This window comes from Aotus nancymaae, unplaced genomic scaffold (assembly GCF_030222135.1).
Source record: "Aotus nancymaae isolate 86718 unplaced genomic scaffold, 86718_ANA_hifiasm-v0.15.2.pri h1tg000057l, whole genome shotgun sequence".
In the NCBI taxonomy this organism is placed as follows: Eukaryota; Metazoa; Chordata; class Mammalia; order Primates; family Aotidae; genus Aotus; species Aotus nancymaae.
Genome location: NW_026988471.1, coordinates 23,647,102 through 23,669,311, shown reverse-complemented (window position 1 = coordinate 23,669,311; position 22,210 = coordinate 23,647,102). Strand labels below are relative to the sequence as shown.

At 50.6% G+C, this 22,210-nt stretch overlaps 1 protein-coding gene across 2 annotated transcripts in view; it reads left to right on the top strand.

The window, feature by feature from the left end:
- Positions 1 to 478: 478 nt before the first annotated feature.
- The window catches only part of ADCY3 (adenylate cyclase 3), a 105,972-nt gene continuing 84,240 nt past the window's right edge, over positions 479 to 22,210 (top strand). For both annotated transcript variants that reach the window (XM_021677049.2, XM_064363903.1), the window contains exons 1-2: positions 479 to 548; positions 1,043 to 1,919. In XM_021677049.2, the coding sequence (XP_021532724.1) occupies positions 1,245 to 1,919 (675 nt within the window). In that variant the 5' untranslated portion in view covers positions 479 to 548; positions 1,043 to 1,244. The remainder of the gene's footprint in view (positions 549 to 1,042; positions 1,920 to 22,210) is intronic.

Sequence of the window (22,210 nt, the reverse complement as noted above, 5' to 3'; positions counted from 1 at the left end):
CGTGGCCCCTGAGCCGCCGGCGCCGCGCGGGGAATTGCTGTGCAGCGCGCCGAGCCCGGACTCGGCTGGCTCGGCTCGGCGCAGGCGGGTGGGCGAGCGAGAGGATGCTGGCGGGCTTCCCCGGGCTCGGCCCGCGCTCCCGCCGGGGAGGGCCCCGTGCGCGCCCCTAGCCGCCGCCGCCGCCGCCGCCGCCGCGGTTGCAGGGGAGAGGTCCAGAGAGCCTCGCTCGCCGCCGCCCGCGCCTGCCGGCCCCCGAGCCGCACCCCCAGGGCGGGCGCGCTGGGCAGGCGTCCCTGGATCTCCCGGCCCCCGTCGCTGCCGCCTCCTTCCCCCTGCGGCCGGGCGCCCGCGGATGCTGAGGGGCAGCGCTGCGCCTCTCAGGGCCGGATCCCGGGCCTGACGGCGGGAGATCGTGCTCCGGCCGGGGCCCCAGGCGCTGGCGGGGCGGCGCGGCTCTGCGGGGAGCAGCCCTCTGGCGCGTTGAGCCCTCCCACCCCGGCCCGGGCGGGGACCGTCCCGGAGCACGCGGTGGCCGAGTTCCCGCACAGGTAAACGCAGGGGCCGGGCTGGGCTTCCGGGGAAGACGGCTCCCCGAGCTTGGGAAGGGGGCCGGATCGGAGCCGGAGTCTCCAAGGGCTTGGTGGAAAAAGGAAGTAAACAGAAGGAAGGCTCAGGAATCCCCACGATGGTCCTGGTTTCTTTCCGGCACGTTTTATTTCCAGCTTCTAAGGACTGGGCCTGGAGGGAATTTCGGTGAGGAAGTCAGGGACTGAGAGAGAAGAGATAACTGAGAGAAACCGGGTGCCGGGGATGGAGAGGCGGCTAGGCCCTTCCACAAGCCAGGGACAGGAAATTGAGTGTCTGGCGTGGACAAGACCCAGTGTGAGTGCGGTGGGCGGCGGTGTGAGCCGGGGGTGGCAGGGAAGGCCCAGGATTGGGAGACTCCTGCAGCAGAGATTCTTTTATGAGGGTTAGGTCGGGTCATGGGGAAACCGCAAGGTAGGAGGAAAGAGGTGCTTCTGCTCAGCAATGCCCTTTTCAGCTCTAGATGATCAGCGCTACCTGTTCCCTGGAAACCCGCTCTGCGTTCCTGCTAGAGGTGGCTGCCCCTCGGTCCAGCCAAGAAGAGGCCCTCAGACCCCCTCCCCCCCAGGTCTCAGAGAGCCCTGAGAGGTGGCCCCGGCGGGAGCTCTTCCTCTGTTCCCAGTCCACTTCTCTAGGGCCAGCAGCAGACGCCAGCCAGAATGCCGAGGAACCAGGGCTTCTCCGAGCCCGAGTACTCGGCCGAGTACTCAGCCGAGTACTCCGTTAGCCTGCCCTCCGATCCTGACCGCGGGGTAGGCCGGACCCATGAGATCTCTGTCCGGAACTCGGGCTCCTGCCTGTGCCTGCCTCGCTTCATGCGGCTGACCTTCGTGCCAGAGTCCTTGGAGAACCTCTACCAGACCTACTTCAAAAGGCAGCGCCATGAAACTCTGCTGGTGCTGGTGGTCTTTGCAGCCCTCTTTGACTGCTACGTGGTGGTCATGTGTGCTGTGGTCTTCTCCAGCGACAAGCTGGCTCCCCTCGCAGTGGCTGGAATTGGACTGGTGTTGGACATCGTCCTCTTAGTGCTCTGCAAAAAGGGGCTGCTCCCGGACCGGGTCACCCGCAGGGTGGTGCCCTACCTGTTGTGGCTGCTCATAACCGCCCAGATCTTCTCCTACCTGGGCCTGAACTTCGCGGGTGCCCACGCGGCCAGCGACACGGTGGGCTGGCAGGTCTTCTTCGTCTTCTCCTTCTTCATCACGCTGCCCCTCAGCCTCAGCCCCATCGTGATCATCTCCGTGGTCTCCTGTGTGATGCACACGTTGGTACTGGGAGTCACTGTGGCCCAGCAGCAGCAGGAGGAGCTGAAGGGGATGCAGCTGCTGCGGGAGGTGAGTTCTGCCCACCGTGCCCCCCGTGGGTCCTCTCTGGCAGCTCTCACCAACGTGGGACCTGTTGGAGTTGGTGTTTGCTTTGCCTTTGAGTCCAAATATGTCCTGGGGGCTTCCGGGGCTCTCACCTCTCCCCCTAGTCCCTGTCTTTGCCCCCGGAGGATATCAGGGCATTGGGCAGGGCCACTCTTCACCTGTGCCCAGCCTGAGTGTCGGCACACGCTGTGTCCACCCAGGGCTGGTCTTGAGACAGGTTGTCCTGGCCACTCCCTGGCAGTGACCCTGGCAAGGAGGACCTCCCGTGGGAAGAGGGCTCCTCGATTCCCATCTCTCCCCTGACACTGACTAGCTGTGTGGACTCAGTGCCCCTTTGTCAAATGGGGATAATGTCCACCCTGCCTGCATGACACAGTTGTTGTCAGGATCGCAAGAGATGTGGGGGATAGCACTTTAGGATACGTGAAGGGCTGCCCAGAGGAAAGACGCAGTTATCATATTTCCTTCTTCTGGGGAGCTCGGGGTGCCTGGGCAGTTCTGTGATGTGGAGAGTGGCGGTCTCCCCACTGAAGCTGTGGGGTAGGGATGCAAATGGGGATAGTCATGGCCACTGCGACACAGGGTCTGCTGGTCCTGGAGCATGAGTGCTACTGGAAGGGGTGGAATTTCGTCCTCAGCTTAACTATTCATAATAGTATTGTGTTCCCACCAAGTGTTGGGCCCTGAGGAGCTGCAGAGACCAGGGGACCTGAGGGACAGTCGGCAATGTGTGTCCCTCGGGAGCCAGCAAGCCAGTGACCAGAGCATGAGGTGGAGACGTCTGCATCTGGGTTTGGTGCCCAGCCTGCCAGCCTCGTGCTGATGATGGTCCAGAGGCTCCCCAGCTTCCTGACCCTGTGGTGGTCCAGCTGGTAGAGACGGCCTACCTTCCACGCCAGCTCTGTTCTGCGGTTAGTGGGGCTGGGGTAGAGTCAGCTCTGAAGCGGTGACCTGCTGGGTGTCAGGAGAGGTAGGGCATGCCCAGGATCCTTGCTGATGGCCATGAGCCTCTAGCAGCTATGGAGGTCCGCCTGGGCCCTGGAGACCAGGTGCTGTGGGCAGGCCCAGGGTGGATGGACAGAACCTTCTGTTCCTCTGCTAATTTTTCCACCCATGCCTCAGCCTGCTGATTTGTTCTAGAAACGGTTAGAGGATGTTGACATAGGCAGGGGCCTGGCAGGGCATCTAGTCCAGACTCCGCATTTGACAGAGGAGGAAACAGAGATGGGTGGTAACTGGTTCACTGTCACCCAGAACTTTGGTGGCAGAAACAGGACGGGACCCCAGGCGTTGGCTCCCAGCCCAGGCGTCGGCTCCCACCCCAGGGCTCATTTGTGTGTGTTCCATGGAGCACCAAGAGCTCCCTGAGAGCAGGAGCTTTGCTTCCCATCCCACCTCCTAGGGATAGTGGCTGTGTGCTGCCTTGCCGTCCCCACCCCAAATTTCTGTAGAGGCACAGCTTGGAGGGGGCTGTGAGTTTCTGGTCATCGGCTAGGTGGAAACACCAGTCATGTCAGGCCATGCATTAGCCAGTCCCAGGTTCTTTTTAAGCTTAAGGTCTGAGGTCTGGGATGACTGGTCTCTCTAGCTCCATCTCCCCAGGTGGACAGGGAGCTTATTTTGAGACTCCTGGAGCTTCCAGGGAAAAGGATTGTGAGGGTGTGGCTGCAGGCCTGGGCCCAGGCCTGGGCTCCCCACCATGTGGCTACTTGGAGATCACTTCTGAGCTCATGATTGCTCTCCTTTGGGTACTGCTAAGATACAAAACCCTAAAACTTAGAAAACAGAAACAAAAAAAGAAATCAAGAATAAAAATATTAGCATCCCAGGGGAACTGACCTTGGCATGGAAGCAGTGCCTGGGAGGCAGCTTTTGGAACAGAGCAGGAGGGGCAGAGGGCTCCCAAGGTCCAATGGGGAGCCTGAGATCGAAGGCAGGAGGCCCCAGCTTACAGTGGGCTGTATTCCAGAAGCTTCTGAGTCACTAGTTTGGGACTAATGTGACTTTTTAAAAGGTGCCTGGGTTCCCAAGCCCACCCACCAGAGTCTGCCTCAACTCACAGCATCCTTGCATTTGGCCTCTGAAGACTGTGGGAACAGGGTTGGGTGTGGTGGCTAAGGCCTGTAATCCCAGCACTTTGGGAGATAGGCAGATCATCTGAGGTTAGGAGTTCAAGATCAGCCTGGCCAACATGGTGAAACCTCTGCCTCTACTAAAACTACAAAAATTAGCCAGACATGATGGTGTGCATCTGTGATCCCAGCTACTCAGGAGGCTGAAGCAGGAGAATCACTTGAACCCAGGGGGCAGAGATTGCAGTGAGCCAAGATTGCACCACTGCACTCCTGCCTGGGTGACAGAGCAAGACACTGTTTCGGAAAAAAAAAAAAAAAAACACCACAGCGGCTTGCGTTGCTGTGGGGAGGGCCACCGGGGACAGCAGTCTCCCCTGAGCCGTGGAGTGAGGCGTCATTCACCTGCCCTGCTGCTGTTGCCTCCTGGGATGTGGGCCCCATCAAAGATGGGGGGCGGGGGCTGCTGGAGGATGGGGTACAAGAACCAGGTGGCCAGGCCCCTCCTAGTCAGGGTAGGTCCTGGAACCTTCTCCAGACCCCAAGCCCCGGGCACCGTCTTTCTCCTGCCCATGTACTTCCCCTCATCTTCCTCTCTCCCATCCCATTGGCTCTGGCTGGGAACTCCCTCCAGGGCGGGTGGGGGATGAACGCAATTCCCAGTTTGAAGCAGACACCTGGATTTCTAGGGGCTTGTGAGTTTTGTGGTTTTGTTGCTGCTGTCACTGGCAGCATGAAGAAGCATTGCCAATGTCAAAAGCCCTCTTCCTCTGCAGCTCTTATCCCCCCACGTCCATGCTCGGGTCTGTGGAGGAGGACGGAAGGTACACCTGGGTCTGCTAGTAGCCTGAAAGGTCGGAGGCCAGGCGGACAGTCTGTCCTGGGCTCTTCTCAGGAGGCCAGCAGGTGGGGTCTGACAGGAAGAGCAGGTGATCAGGGAGTGTGGGATGGGGTGGGGCTAGGGCTTCCTGATGAGTTAGGGAGTGAATATTGCCGCGCCTCAAGGGCCTTGCTGCCTGCAGGGTCTGGGGATGAGGAGGGTGAGGCCATCTGACAGTCAGGCTGTGCTGGGTGGGGAGGATGTTCTGGGAGCCACCTTGGATGGGCAGGGACCTGGCCAATGGTTCTCACAACCCATCCTCTAGCTGGAGTACCATGGTGCAGTTTCGGCTCACTGCAACCTCCACCTCCCGGGTTCAAGCGATTCTCCTGCCTCAGCCTCCCAAGTAGCTGGGATTACAGGCACCCGTCACCATGCCCAGCTGATTTTTTTTTGTATTTTTAGTAAAGACGGGGTTTCACCATGTTGGCCAGGCTGGTCTCAAACTCCTGACCTCAGGTGATCTGCCCACCTTGGCCTCCCAAAGTGCTGGGATTACAGGCGTGAGCCACTGTCCCCTATTCTTGACGGGTCCTTCATCCTAGGAGGCTCCCAGAGGAGCAGGAAGGGAGGACAGATGGATCAGAAGGAGCCGAGGCTGGCAGGGTTTGCCCATGTCACTCCCCTGGCCTGGGTCCTTCCCTAGGACCTGTTATGAAATAGCTTGCCCTTTCCCACCCCTAAACTGCCTCTGGGCTAGGCGAGGAGACAGGAGGGGTCTGGGCTCAGGACCAGGACCCACAGGACCAGCAGCTGATGGGTACAGATGATGGGGAAGGCAGCCAGGATGGTGGCTGGGGGGGTGTGCCTTTAGCTTGTGGCACAGTAGGGACTAGGAACCGCTGACAAATATTTTGTACCCTTACTTCAGAGAAGAAAGGCTATTTGGGAGCAGAATTCTCTCATGGCATGAAGAACCCGTTAAGACCTTTATTCACCAAGTAAAACTCGGGGAAGCTGTGGCTGTACGGTTCCTTTCACACCTACAAATTACACAGCAAGTCATTCACCCAGCGAAGGAACATTTGCTCCTCGGGGCTGGAGGGAGCTGCCGTAGGGAGGGTGAGAGGAAGCTGAGGCTTCCAGAGACACCCTGTCTGCAGACTGCACATAGCTGTTGCATGCACCTCACCCCATTTAATCCTGGATGTTACTGGCTCCATTTCACAGGTGAGGGGACCGAGGCTCAGTGAGGTAGCGGGGCTGGATTATAGGGGAGGGGTCACCAGTGAGTTAGAAGGTGGGATGGGGGTTTCCCTGAAAGTGTCTCTTTCTCCAGAATCCAGGCATCTGGGCCTTCTGCTTTTCTGGCTGCCCCCAAATGTCTTTGCTAAGCAACGTGGCTGAACAGTGCCAAGAGATGGGAGCCCCCAAAGTATAACACGAGGCACCCCCTTCTCCCCATGGGAATGGGATGAAAAGGGGGGGGAAGCCCATGCCGATGTTCCCTGTGGGCACGTGGCCAGGCTTACGTGAGAAAGGCAGGGGGCTGAGTCGGGACAGGAGCTGGCGTGGGGGGCGGCAGGCAGGAAGCAGCAGGCTTGGGGCTTTCAGTCTTCAGGAAGCAGGCTGCAGGGAGAGGCGTGCAGGACGCAGGGCAGAGGAGGCAAATGCAAGCCAGTCCTGGCTCTTTGGCCCTGGGCATCAGCGGCGGGACCAGGGACCGGAACAATGAGGACCTGCGTAGACGGGGACCACAGGGCCAACAGACCTGGCTGCATGTGAGGAAGAAGAATCAGTCATTGAACATGTAAACAGCTTTGCAGAAAATCACCCCCTCCATGCTTTCCCCGTCTGGGCTTTCTGTGGCCTTTTCTGACCCCGATCTGTGTGTAAACAGAACGTCCGGGTTTGCGCACCATCATCGTACATATGCAATTTAGGCCCCACTTTTCACCCACATTATTTCCCTGACATTTTGCTCTGAACGTTGGACTCCTCGTGTTTATTATTTTAAATCAGCGCTTTATAGTCAGCGGGTTTTTCTAGAGAGGAAACGGAAGCCCAGGGCTGGGCCAGGGGTGGGTGACTGAGTAGTTTTATGCCCACATGCAGGCACACACACACACACACGCATGCTCACTCCTGGGCTTGATCTGCCCAACCCTCTGGTAAACCCTCCGTGAGATGGAACGGCTGGGATGCCAGGTTATTGACATTCTGCAGTTTCTTCATAAACAAACAGCGAATTGCACAAGGGTGGGCCGACCCTGGGTTAACATTCCAGTGCCACCCTATGCCCCTGGCTGCCCCCTCACCAAATTACACATTCTTTTTTTTTCCTTTTTTCTTTCTTCTTCCTTTTTTTTTTTTTTTCCAAATAGAGACAAGATTTTGCCAGGTTGTCCAGGCGGGGCTCAAACTCCTGAGCTCAGGCGATCCACCCACCTCGACCTCCTAAAGTGCTGGATTACAGGTGTGAGCCGCTGCGCCCGGCCATCACCAAATTACGTGTTCTTGATAATAGACTCCACGGTTTTGTGCTCTCACCAACACTCAGACTCAGAGGCACATCATGAGTAGGTCGAGGCCCATGAGCAGGGACAGTGAGGAGGTGGCTGTGTTTGCTGAACTCTTGCTCTGTTACAGTTTAGTGTCTTCTGGCAAGAGCCAAATATTATTTCCATTTTACAGATCAGGAAACTGAAATGTGTGACAACTGAAATGACTTGTCCAGGGTCACATAGCTAGTAAGCAGCAGAGCAGGATTTGAACATAGGGCAGTAGGATTTCAGAGTTCCTTCTCATCTGCAGTCATAAAAGAACCCCTTAGGCGAGGCACAGTGGCTCATGCCTGGAATTTCAGCACTTTGGGAGCTGAGGCAGGAATATCATTTGAGGCCAGGAGTTTAAGACCAGCCTGGGCAACATAATGAGACCCCATCTTACACACACACACACACACACACACACACACACACACACACACAATTCAGTGGGCTTGGGGGTGTGTGTCTTTTTTTTTTTTTTTTTTGAGACAGAGTGTTGTTCTGTTGCCCAGACTGCAGTGCAATGGCGCTATCTTGGCTCACTGTAACCTCTGCCTCCCAGGTTCAAGAGATTCTCCTGCCTCAGCCTCCAGAGTAGCTGGCATTACAGGCACCCACCACCACGCCTGGATAATTTTTTTGTATTTTTAGTAGAGATGGGGTTTCGCCATATTGGCCAGGCTGGTCTCGAACTCATGACCTCAGGTGATCCACCTGCCTCGTCCTTCCAAAGTGTTGGGATTACAGGCGTGAGCCACCACACCCAGCCTGGTGGTATGTGTCTTGTACAGGAGGCTGGGGAGGAGGATGGCTTGAGCCCAGGAGTTCAAAGTTACAGTAAGCTCTGATCACACCAGCCCACTGCAGCCTGGGGAACAGCGAGACGCCATCTCAAAAAAAAAAAAACGCTTAGCTCTTCCCTCAGAGCCTGTTGATATGGTTCCAACAAGGTTAGGGTTTTGGTTTCTCAACCCACAGCATTAGAAGGAGCAATCTAGGGGATGAGGAGGTGTTTTGGGGGGCATCTTTAAGGAGCAGAGATGTCTGGGTTGTTGAGTGTTACAACCAGCAGCCTTCATCTGCACCTCCTGTGGCTGTGGGAGGCGTTGTTACATTATAGGACGGTGTAGTAACTGATGTGCATAATGGTGACCAACTCATCAAGAAAATATTAAATTGCATTTAGTATAAAGTGGAGTGTGGCTGGGCGTGGTGGCTCATGCCTGTAATCCCAGCACTTTCGGAGGCTGAGGTGGGAGGATCACAAATTCAGGAGTTTGAGACCAGCCTGTCCAATGTGGTGAATCCCCGTCTCTACTAAAAACAAAAATTAGCCAGGCATGGTGGTGCACACTTGTAGCCCAACTACTCGGGAGGCTGAGGCAGGAAAATCACTTGATCCCAGGAGGTGGAGGTTGCAGTGAGCCGAGATTATGCCACTGCACTCCAGCCTGGGTAACAGAATGAGACTCCATCTCAAAAAAAAAAAAAAAAAAAAAGTGGAGTGTAGTAGCCAAAAACGTTTTCCTCAGGAATGGATAACACAAGTTTGTACAAATAAGGATTATATTTGGAAATTCAGTAATATGGGATGACTCATTACTCAAGGTGTTACTGAATATATATCGATTTATTCACCGTGTGTTTCAGTTATTCACTGCTGTGTAACAAACAGCCCCAAAACTTAGGGGCTTAAAAGAATAACAGTTTAAACCTGGGCAACATGGCAAAACTGTCTCTACAAAAAATACAAAAATCAGCCAGGCGTGGTGGCATATGGCAGTAGTCCCAGCTACTTAGAAGGCTGAGTTGGGAGGATCATGAGCCCAGGAGGCAGCAATGATCCATGATCGTGCCACCGCACTCCAGCCTGGGTGACAAAATGAGACCCATCTCAAAAAAAAAAAAGATAATTTATTGTTTTTCCTGATCCTGTGAGTTGACTGTTCAGGTAGGTGGTTTTTGTGCTTCACGTGGCATGGGCAAGGGTCACTTATTTGTCCACCTGCACAGTTTCATTCACCTGCAGCATTCAGCTGTCAGCTATGCTGGCAAGTTCTAAGAAGCCTTTACTCAAGTGTCTGGAGCCTTAAAGCTCCTCCTCCTGACCTCTCCATGTGGCTAGCTTGGGCTTCCTCATAGCATGGTGGTCTCAGAGAGAAAGTGAAAGCTATCAGTCTTTAAAAGTTAGGCTCATCACTATTGTCTACAGGAAGTCAAGGCTAACTCAGATGCAAGAGGAAATTTGTTCTATTTTTTGATGTTTGAGTGGCACATGTACAGGGAGGGAATGAATTGATCACAGCTGTCTTCTGAGGTTGTCTGAGAAACCAGGAGGCACATAGGGGATGCTGGGGAGACCGAACTAATTAAAGCTGTGAGTTTGGGTAGGGTCCAAAATACTCTGTGACCACAGGATGCTTCAAGAGTTAGAAATTTGGCCCAGAGCCCAGTGTATTTAACTCCTTTAAGGTATTGATTCTCTGTAGGGTCCAATATATCATTTCTAAGATTTTTAGAAAGTTTCAGAAACTGCATTACATAGAGAGAAATGATGGCTCAGAATTCATCTGTATGGACTTTGCCTTGCCTTATCTGGGTGAGAAGTCATTCTCTTACCTTCTCAAGCATGCAGCGGCCCCTGTGTCCTGGACACTGCCCTAGGTGACAGGGTGTGTGGCTTCATCATGGACGCCAGCACCAATCCTGCCCCTTTCTCTCCTCAGCTGGCATTGGCAGCTTGGCTCTGCTGTTTGTATTCTTTCCCCAGAAGGTGGATATTTGCATGTGCACAAGCTTCAGAAGCACCAGATAGGATTGGGTTTGCATTTAGGAGGATCATCTTGGTGGACCTGAATGAAGCTAACGCTATGCAGGAGGCTAGTGAGGGAGTCTAGGTGTGGCGCCATGAGGGCCACCCACCAGGACGGAAGTAGGGGATGGAGAAGATGAGTTTGGTTTGAGGTGCCTGTGGGACATTTAAGTGGAACTGTCAGATTACTCAGTGGAAAGTTACTGAAATCTTCTGTGTACCAGACCTTGTACTTAAGATCTGGAGAAGAAAGGTCTAGAGTTGCAGATTTGAGAATCATCAGCATTTAAGTGGCACCTGAAACTGTAGGGAAGCTGAGGGGTTGCCAGAGAAGAGTGTGTAGAATCAAAAGGGAGGGGGTCTAAGTTACGGATGTCCCACGCTAAGAACCCTCCCAACACGTGGAGCAGGCCGACATGTGGGGGGATCCTCAGCATGGGACATCTGTAACCCGCCCCTGCCTCTGCTTCTTGCCTAAACTCCTGCTTGTCCCAGGTAACCTGTGCTGGGTAGATCGGCCATTAGAAAGCAGGAAGCAGTGTCTGTCTGATGGTGTTTTGTTTTGCATGATTGATGCTGTTTTACTGGGTAGACTTAAGCCTAGCCAACGTGGGGCCATGATGCCAGGTGAGGAACCGCTCCCCACAGCTCTGCCGGGCAAACAAGGGCAAGAGAGTGTGACTGTGTTACCTGGTGAGAGGGGGATGGGCAAGGTGTGCAGAAGCACCTTAAACCACAAAGTGCTGTGCAGATGCTAGTTACTTATTTATTACATTTAATCTTGGCAGACCATCTCTGATCTCTGAATGAATCAGACCAAGTTTCTTCATTACCCTTTTTAAATCTCTTTCTGTGTAATCAGCTAGCTCTTTTTCCTCAGTGTGAAAGGATTATTGTTAAGAATATTTCAAATTATCAAATGCTGAATAATATTGCAGAATATTATACTATTCCTTTTCTGTAGGGCATTTGTCTCCTCTTAATTTTTTTATTTTTATTTTTATTTTTTCTTGACATACTGTCTCGCTCTGTCACCGAGGCTGGAGCGCAGTGGCATGATATCGGCTCACTGCAACTTCTGTCTCCTGGGCTTAAGTAATTCTCCTGTCTCAGCCTCCCAAGTAGCTGGGATTACAGGTACTCACCACCACGCCCGGCTAATTTTTGTATTTGTGTAGAGATGGGGTTTTGCCATGTTGGCCAGGTTGGTCTCCAACTCCTGAACTCAAGAGATCCCACCTCCGCCTCCCAAAGCGCTGGGATTACAGGTGTGAGCCACTGCGCCCGTCCTTGTCTACTCTTAATTTATTGATTTTATTTATGTGTCACTTGCACTTTATTTACTAACTATTGTTGTTTCAGCAGGCCATTCCCACCCTCCTTTCCCCTCCTGGCCATTTTCTGTCTGATGCTTCTTCCTTCTTCTGAGCAGGTTTTCAGTCCTTTCTTCCAGGAAATTCTTCTTTGTGGTTCCTAAGGAATTCATTTTGATTAGAGATGAAACTTTCTTTCGTTTTCCCTTTCCTCTCCTCGACAACACTTTCCTTCTTGTAAACAGAAAAGTAAATGACCTGTTTCAGAGTAAATCTACCCCTCTCTTGAGCTCCATTCAAAACCCCAACATAAGCGACTGGACTTGAACTTTCGTACGATCCATGGCTGAACTGTTGTTCACGTGTCGCTTCAGGACTGGTCTCCAGGAAGCATAGTTTGGTGTTGGCTGAGTCAGATCTGGTAGCTGAAGAACGTGACAGCTGCCTGGCCAGCTCTCGGTGGGCTCCTGGACTGCCCTTGACGGCAGTTTCTCACCCAAGGGGATTGGGCCCTGAGGAATTTATCCCCATGAGCCTGATTCTTTTTATTTTTATTTTTGAGATGGAGTTTCACTCTGCCGCCCAGGCTAGAGTGCAGTGGTGCGATCCTGGCTCACTATAACCTCCGCCTCCTGAGTTCAATTGATTCTCCTGCCTCAGCCTCCTGAGTAGTTGGGATTACAAGTGCATGCCACCATGCCTGGCTAGTTTTTATATTTCTAGTAGAGAGGGGGTTTCACAGTGTTGGCCAGGCTGGTCTCAAACTCCTGATCTCAAGTGATCCATCTGCCTCGGCCTCCCAAAGTGCTGGGATTATAGGCGTGAGCCGTCATGCCCAGCCTTGAGCCTGATTCTTATAAAACGGTTTGCTCCCTGTAATCCCAGCACTTTGGGAGGCCGAGGCAGGTGGATCACGAGGTCAAGAGATTGAGACCATCCTGGTCAACATGGTGAAACCCCGTCTCTACTAAAAATACAAAAAATTAGCTGGGCATGGTGGCGCGTGCCTGTAATCCCAGCTACTCAGGAGGCTGAGGCAGGAGAATTGCCTGAACCCAGGAGGCGGAGGTTGCGGTGAGCCGAGATCCCACCATTGCACTCCAGCCTGGGTAACAAGAGCGAAACTCTGTCTCAAAACAAACAAACAAACAAACAAAAACGGTTTGCTCAAGGCCTGGTCACCAACCTGATCATGGTAGGTGGACCTTCCACCTTTTCTGGAGGGCAGTGGGGTGGGAGTGGGGGAAGGTAATACCATGTGTGCCATTTCCTAAGAAACCGAATCAGTAATTTCCCAAAGGGGAATCTGAACAAAGCGCATGGCACGGTGCTGAGGGTTGTTCATCTTCCCATGTGGGCCTGGGGGCCGACCCCACTGCCCAGAGGCACATTGTCTACTGCAGGCAGTCCTGTCAGCTGGAGATAGCCAAGGAGTGACACACGGCCTCACCCTTCAGCGCCTTTTGCTCTACTCCTGCCCTGCTTACAGCTTACCTTTCGTTCGTGTAGCACTGAGTGCTCTGGAGCACACATTCACCCACCCCGCCGGAATTGGGCTTGTAGTTGTTAATATCATATGGCCCATCTCCGGGGACAAATTTGGGATAGTCCCTCTTTATTTCAGTAAAAAGCCCAATCTAGGGTGGTCTTTTTTTTTTTTTGAAACAGAGTCTCACTCGCTCACCCAGGCTGCAGTGCTCTTCGCTCACTGCAACCTCTGCCTCCCGGGCTCAAGAGATTCTCCTGCCTCAGCCTCCCGAGTAGCTGGGATTATAGGCATGCACCACCACCACAGGCTAATTTTTGTAGTTTTAGTAGAGACTGGGTTTTTTACGTTGGCCAGGCTGGTCTTGAACTGCTGACCTCAGGTGATCCACCCACCTCGGCCTCCCAAAGTGCTGGGATTACAGGTGGTAGCATTTCCTATCCCTTCCATTGTATCTCAGACCTGCTGGCCTCTACAGCAGGCATAGTGAATTATGGCGTAGTGAAGGGACCTTGTGAGTCTTGGTCAAGCCTCACTCCGGGTGGCTTTCTGCTTTGGACCCTGGGTCAAAGCACTGGAGTCATAGTCATTCGACTTGAATTGCTAAGAGCTCCCCCACTTATCAGCTGTGAGATCTGGGTAAGTTATTTAATCTCTCTGATTTCTCCCTCTGCAAAATGGGGGTGATAATAATACCTTCTTCACTAAGATAGGCAGCAGGCACTAGAAATGGCTGTTGCTCTGGCTGTTACTGTCATTGTTATGATTATTGGCTCTGATAAGAATTTTTTTTTTTGACACAGTCTTGCTCTGTCGCCCAGACTGGATTGCAGTGGTGCCATCTCGGCTCGCTGCAACCTCTGCCTCATGGGTTCAAGTGAGTCTCCTGCCTCAGCCTTCCAAGTAGCTGAGATTACTGGTGCCCGCCACCACACCTGGGTAATTTTTGTATTTTTAGTAGAGACAGGGTTTCACCATGTTGGCCAGGCTGGTCTTGAACTCCTGATCTCAGGTGATCCACCTGCCTCAGCCTCCCAAAGTGCTGGGATTGCAGGCATGGCCTGATAAGGAATTTTAGAAAAGCCTGGCCCAGCTGCAAGGGAGGGAAGAGCAGTCCCAGGATTTTTCCAGGATGTCACAAGGGCACCTGGGTGGCTTCAAGCCCTGCCTTTGCCTCTCTGGTTGGGGTGGCCCCGACATCCCTCCCCACTTGGCCATATTCACCCTATCTTTGTTTCCCAACCCCTGACTGGGGTGTCGGACCCTCAGCCCCTGTTTAATAAATACCCCTATTCAACTTTCCTAGACAATTTTTGTCTTAAAAAATGCAAAAACACACTTTACAATTATTCAGCATTTCCCCACAGTAACTAAGAAAAAACAAATGGTACCTTCCTGTCTCACTGTAGTGATCATGGCTTTGCGTGCTGGACAGGGCTTCGCTTAATAACTCTAATAATCAGGGAAAAAGCAAAAACAACACAATAGAGAATGGAGCATAGGAGGCAAAAGAGAAGAATGGCCAGGCGCAGTGGCTCACGCCCGTAATCCCAGCACTTTCAGAGGCTGAGGCAGGCAGATCACCTGAGGTCAGGAGTTCAAGACCAGACTGGCCAACATGGTGAAACCCTATCTCTACTAAAAATACAAAATTAGCGGGACATGGTGGTGTGTGCCTGTAATCCCAGCTACCCTCCCTCCCTCCCTCCCTCCCTCCCTTCCTTCCTGATGGAGTTTTGCTCTGTTGCCCAGGATGGAGTGTGCGCCTGCCTGCCTGCCTGACTGCCTGCCTGCCTGCTTGCCTTCCTTCCCTCCCTCCCTCCCTCCCTCCCTCTCTCCCTCCTTCCTTCCTTCCTTCCTGAGTTTTGCTCTGTCACCCAGGCTGGAGTGCCTGCCTGCCTTCCCTCCCTCCCTCCCTTCTTCCTTCTTCCTTCCTGAGTTTTGCTCTGTCGCCCAGGCTGGAGTGCCTGCCTGCCTGCCTGCCTGCCTGCCTGCCTTCCTTCCTTCCTTCCCTCCTTCCCTCCCTTCTTCCTTCAAGTTTTGCTCTGTCACCCAGGCTGGAGTGCAGGGGCATGATCTTGGCTCACTGCAACCTCCGCCTCCCGGGTTCAAGCGATTCTCCTGCTTCAGCCTCCCCAGTAGCAGGAACTACAGGCGTGTACCACCACACCTGGCTAATTTTTGTATTTTTAGTAGAGATGGGGTTTTGCCAGGCTGGTCACAAACTCCTGATCTCAAGTGATCTGCCCTCCTGGGCCTTCCAAAGTGCTAGGATTACAGGAGTGAGCCACCGTGTACAACTAGAAGAGTGTACTTTTGATCCAGATTTCCCTCCCTCCCTCCCCTCCTTCCTTCTTTCCTTCCTTTTCTTTCTTTTTTTCTCTCTTTCTCTCTTTCTTTTTGCATTTCAGCAATGGCCTTTCAGTTAATATCGTTTCTCTTTATGCTGCATTTTTGGGAAGAGTGAGTTCAGAGTAGGTTGTGGGTGGGAGACACGGTGAAGAGGGCCGCTGGCCTGACTGTTGTGGAGGAAAGCCAGCTATACCCTTTCATTAGGTTAGATCGTGGGAGCTGCACGAGCTCGGTTCCTTTCATGTTGAGAACCTGGGGTTAGGATGTCCCTGTGGCCCTGGATGGCTTCGCTTTGTCCCCCTGAGCTTTAGAATCCTTCCTCCTTGCCAGGGTTAGTGACACACAACTCCTGAGGCTTTGAGTTGCATTTAGGGGAGAAAGGGATCGTGCACTCCCCGTCCAGCTGAGGGATCATGGCACCCCACTGTCCGGCTGGTGAGCCGTGCTGGAGCCCTGCCCCGTGCCCCCGCGCCCTCGCACCCCTGCTCCATTCCTCCCCATCCCTCACCCACTTTCCTTCACCACAGCCTAACGGGGCTGAGGACTCTCCTAGGACTAGTTACAAATAACATTTGCATGGATCTTTGAAGCACTTTTTATCTCATTATGTCACTTAGTCCTCACACCCACTCTGTGAGGTGGATATTCTTGTCACTGGCATTTTACGGAAGAGAAAGTGGAGGAGGAACAGTGAAGGTGAAGAAGGCACCCAGGATGCCCCCAGGAAGCGCAGAGCCGCTGGTCTCAGGGCCAAGTCTTCCAGATCCAAATGCAGTCAGAAGTCGTCGTCTCTGAGGAGAGAGATCGAGACGGGCGGTTGTGGTACTGGTGACATGACTGTGTGTCAGAACACGGAACTGTACACCAAAAAAGTGAATTCTACTGTATGTGAAGAAAGGGAATAATAACAAAAGATAGATGGTGGAAAGCACAGGCAGTCAAAAGGTGGCCTCAGCATACAGCTGACCCTTGAACCAAGCAGGCATTAGGGGTGCTGCCCCCAGCACAGTCAACATCTGTGTATAACTTTTTTTTTTTTTTTTTGGAGATGGAGTCTCTGTCACTCAGGCTGGAGCGCAATGGTGTGATCTCAGCTCACTGCAACCTCCACCTCCCGGGTTCAAGTGATTCTCCTGACTCAGCCTCCCAAGTAGCTAGGACTACAGGCGCCTGCTGCCACACCCAGCTAATTTTTGTGGTGTGATCACGGCCCACTGCAGCCTCAACCTCCTGGGCTCAGGTGATCCTCCTACTTCAGTCTCCCGAGTACCTGGGACCACAAATATATGCCACAATGCCCGGCTAATTTTTTGTATTTTTAGTAGAGACAGGGTTTCTCTGTTGGCCAGGCTGGTCTCGAACTCCTGACTTCAGGTAATTTACCTGCCTCTGCCTCCCAAAGTGCTGGGATTACAGGTGTGAGCCACTGCACCCGGCTGAGAAAATATACTGACTATTCAGTAAGTGGAAGTGGATCATTAGAAGGTCTTCAACTGCATCTTCACGTTGAGTAGCTGAGGAGGCAGAGAAAGAGAAAGGGTCCATCTTGCTGTCTTGGGGGTTGCCGAGGTGAAAGAAAATCTGCAAGTAAGTGGACCTGTGCAGTTCAAACCCTGTTGTTCAAAGGCCAACTATGGTGTGGTAAGAGCTATGGTACCTTAACAGATACTCCATGGAGCTGGGAGAAGTTGACTTGGATGGGGCACCATGGAACATTTTGGGATGATGGCAGTCTTTCACATCTTGATGGGGGATGTAGTCACATAGCTGTACATATTTGTCCATCCTCATCAAAATATACACTCAAGGCTGGGCGAGGTGGCTCGTGTCTATAATCTCAACACTTTGGGAGGCCAAAGTGGGAGGATTGCTTGAGCCCAGGAATTCGACACCAGCCTGGGCAAAATAGCGAGACCTCATCTTTACACAAAATTTAAAAATTAGCCAGGCATGGTGGCACACACTTGTGGTCCCAGGCACCCGGGAGACTGAGGCAGGAGGACTGCTTAAGTCCAGGAGGTTAAGGCTACAGTGAGCCATGATCACACCACTGCACTCCTGCCTGGGTGACAGAGTAAGACTCTGTCTCAGGAAAAAAACAACAACAACAACAACAATATATATATAATGTGTATGTATATATACACACACTCAGTTAAAATGTGTTTCATCTACTAAAACTCAGTAGATATTACAAAAAGTCAATAAAATCCAGGAATCATAAAAATTGTGCATCTATGTATACATTTATATGTATTTTAAATAGCTCATTTTACTTGAAACCATTTAGCTGTGTAGTCATTTGCTAATCTTTTGTTGAAGGGAAAGTTCTTTCCTTTAAATATAGGTCCTCTAGTTGGTATTCCTTCTGGCCTTCTATTTTTTCTTCTTCTTCTTCTTCTTTTGTTTTTTTAAAGATGGGGTCTTGCTATGTTGCCCAGGTTGGGCTTGAACTCCTGGGTTGAAACGATCCTCCCACCTTGACCTCCCAAGTAGCTGGGACAACAGGCATGAGCTACCGCCCCCTCCTTATGGCCTTCTTTTGTAGCTAGGATGTATTGTGTATAATTTACAGTTTCCTTAAAGTGGAGTAAGAATTAAAAGTCACTTGGAAGGAACCTGGGTACAGAATCCCCTTAGATTTTTGTTAGTTTTCTTTCTTTTGGGCCAAATTTTTACTGTTTGTCTACCTCAAATTCAACGGCAATTTCTTTTTTTTTCTTTTTTTCTTTTTTTTAAGGAGGGAGAGAGAGAGAGGGAAAGAGGGAGTGAGGGAGGAAAAGAAAAAGAGAAGAAAGAAAGAAAGAGAAAGAGAAAGGGGGAGAGAGAACAGGAGTCTTGCTCTATGGCCCAGGCTGGAATGCAATCTAAAAATAGGTATTGAAAACCTCTTTTATACCAATAATTGTGCTTAACAGCAAAGACAGGAAGGAATAAGGGAAGAAAATAACAAACAAACAGCCAACCAATATTTCATTTAAGTCTGTGAAATGCTATGCAAATGCTGAAGAGTGATTTACTTCCAATTATGTAGTCACTTTCAAAATAGGTGTGATGTGATACTGACAAAAATATATGTTCTATGGACCTGGGGTGAAGAATTCTATAAATATTCACTGAGTTTACTTGTTCCAGGTCTGAGTTCAAATCATACATGTCCCTGTTAATTTTCTATCTCGTTGATACTTTGAATATTAACAATGTGGTGTCAAAGTCTCCCACTATTATTGTGCGGGAGTCCAGGTCTCTTTATAAGTCATTAAGAACTTGTCTTATGTATCTGGGTGCTCCTGTATTGGGTGCATATATATTTGTGATCATTGACTCCTGTTGTTGCATTAATCCTTTTACCATTATGTAATGTCTTTCTTTGTTTCTTTTAGTCTTTGTTACTTATTAAAGTCTATTTTGTCAGAGATGAAAGTTACAACTCCTGTTTTTTTCCTCTCCATTTGATTGGTACGTCTTCCACCAATCCTTTGTTTTAAGTCTTAGTATGTCCTTGCTTATGAGATGGATCTGGATACAGCGTACCGATGGGTTTTGACTTTTTGTTCAATTTGCCTGTCTGTGTCTTTGATTGGGGCATTTAATCCTTTTAAATTTAGGATTAATATTGATATTTGTGAGTTTAATATTGTCGTTTAATGCTAGCTGGCTATTTTTCCCATTAGTTGATGTAAATTCTTCATTATGGAGATATTTTTTACCTTTTGGTAAGTTTTTGGGATGACTGATACTGGTTGTTCCTTTCTGTGTATAGTGCTTCTTTCAGAAGCTCTTGTAAAGCAGGCCTGGTGGTGATGAAATCTCTGAGTCCTTGCTTGTTTGTGAAAAATTTTATTTTTCCTTCATTTATGAAGCTTAGTTTGGCTGGATATGAGATTCTGGGTTGAAAATTCTTCTCTTTAAGGATATTGAATATTGACCCCTACTCTCTTCTAGTTTGTAAAGTTTCTGCTGAGAGATCTGCTGTGAGTCTGATAGGCTTCCCTTTATGGGTAACCTGACCTTTCTCTCTAGCTGCCCTTAGAATTTTCTCTTTTATTTCAACTCTGGTGAAAACGATTATATATCTTGGGGTTGCTCTACTTGAGGAATATCTTTGTGGTGTTCTCTGTATTACCTGGAGTTGAGTATTGTCCTGCCTTACTAGGTTAGGAAAGTTTTCCTGAATAATATCCTGAAGAATATTTTCCAACTTGGATTCATTCTCTTCATGACATTCAGGTACACCTATCAATCGTAAATTAGGTCTTTTCACATAGTCCCATATTTCTTGGAGACTTTGCTCATTCCTTTTTACTCTTTCTTCTCTAATCTGTCTTCTCGTTTCATTTCATTAAGTTGGTCTTCGACCTCTGATATGCTTTCTTCTGCTTGATCAATTCGACTGTTAAAACCTGTGCATACTTCCCGGAGTTCTCGTATTGTATTCTTCAGTTCCATTAATTCACTTACGTTCCTCTCTAAGTTGTCTATTCTCATTAGGATTTCGTCAAACCTTTTTTCAAGGTTCTTAGTTTCTTTACATTGGGCTAGAACATGTTCTTTTAAGTCACTGAAGTTTCTTGTTATCCACATTCTGAAGCCTAATTCTGTTATTGGAACGCACTCGTTCTCCATCAGGCCTTGTTACCTTGTTGATGAGGAACTGTGATCCCCTGTAGAGGGAGAGGCATTCTGATTTTGGGCATTCTCAGCCTTTTTACACTGGTTTCTTCCCATCATTGTAAATTTATCCACCTGTCCTCTTTGTAATTACTGACTTTCAAATTAGGTCTCTGAGTGGACGTCAAACTTGTTGATTCCCAGCGCCGGAATCTGAGCAACGCACTGCGCCGGCTAAAACAGTTGTGTTAAGATTCATGGTGCTTTTCTGCACTGGAATCTCTGGTCTGGCTTCCTTCTTGAGTCCCTTTTTCAATCAGCTGGACAGGTGACTCTGCCTTCCCGGTGCTCCAAACATCGACCAAAAGGGAACCCAGTCCCGTTTACTCTGCACCGGGAACCGCCACGCCGGCCACAAGAGTCGCGCTGGCAACCTGTGGGGCTCCTCCACTGGGAATCTCCTGGTCCGTGAGCAACAAAAATTCGTCTGAAAGTGTGGCGTCCTCTCGTTCTCTGTGCTTTCACTGGGAGCTACAATCCTGAGCTGTTAGTAATTGGCCATCTTCGGCAATTTCTTTTAGCTACTCATATTTATCAAAAATTTCCAGAATATCCACTTTGCATTTCTTAGAAACAATGAGCTTTCTTTCACATCCGTATTTTATCTGTTTAGGTTATATTTAATTAATTTACATAAATATAATACCAAAAAACAACTGGCATAAACAGGTTTGGGGCTAAACATAACTGATTCTTGGAAAACATTCCGAAAGTTGGAGCAGAAATAAATGCACAGGCTTCCTAGAGAGGAGCTTGCCTGCTGTGCATGTAACGTCAGTTGATTTCTGGAGGGGGTGGACTATCTTGGTGGATCCGGTGTTTCGGCTCTGGGGGCTCCAGTGCTGTCCTGTGCCCCTGCCCCTTCCTGCTCAGCTTGGACCTGCTCCCTCCTAGCTTCCATTCCTTGTTCTTTTGTTTTGTTTTGTTTTTTTGTTTTTGTTTTTTTTTGAGATGGAGTCTCCCTCTTGTCACCCAGGCTGGAGTGCAATGCACGATCTCGGCTCACTGCTATCTCTGCCTCCCTGTTTCAAGCGATTCTCCTGCCTCAGCCTCCTGAATAGCTGGGATTACAGGCGCCTGCTATCACGCCCAGCTGATTTTTATACTTTTAGTAGAGACAGCGTTTTACCACGTTGGCCAGGCTGGTCTTAAACGCTGACCTCAGGTGATCAGCCTGGCCTCCCAAAGTGCTGGGATTATAGGCATGAGCCATGGCGCCCAGCCTTAAGTTATTAATAATATAGAGAAACTCAATGCTGTCTGGATGCCAGGACAGAGACTGCGGAATGTTTCCCTGCCTGCCAGGATGTGCTGCCTAGGGAGTGAGGCAGGGGAGACCTTCATAGGGACCACGCAGCCAGAACTGCTTCTCAGTGCTGGAGGGTGTGTTAGTCTCCCTGGGCTGCCTGCTGACCACGCCGTGTCCCTCCACAGTCTGCACACCCCTGTGTCATCTCCCTTCCTCCCTGCTTTTCTGTCTTCCTGCCAGATCAGCCAAGATCAGCATGATTATCAAGTTCGTCAGAGTCTGACATATCCCCTTTTTGGTCCACAGTGCTCTTTTCTCACTGAGATGCTGTATTGTCATTGATGTTTAAAGGATGCATAATTTTATTTGTATGCCTGCTTATTTTCCAACTATCTACTTACTTGGTTTTTCACTCTGCTAAACATGTGGGTCTGGACACAGGTTTGCACACATTGCTAGGTGCTGGGGATACAGAGACGGGTAACCCGGGGTCCCTGCCTGCAAGGGAGGCCCTGCTCGGTCTATTTACTTCCTTTAAAAAAAGAGAGACAGTTTATTATTATCTGGATATTGGCCTGGTACAGAGCAATCAGTCGATAAATACTTGTTTAACATTGATGCATGAGTTATTATTAGGTCCAACTGCATGGAATTGCCAATATCCAATCACTTGCAACTTGTAAAACTGGCAACTTAGGCTGGCATGGTGTCTCACGACTGTAATCCCAGCACTTTGGGAGGCTGAGGTGGGCAGATCACTTGAGGTCAAGAGTTTGAGACCAGCCTGGCCAACATGATGAAACTGCATCTCTACTAAAAATACAAAAATTAGCCAGGTGTGGTAGTGTGCGCCTGTAATCCCAGCTACTTGGGAGGCTGAGACATGAGAATTGCTTGAACCTGGGAGATGGAGGTTGCAGTGAGCTGAGAT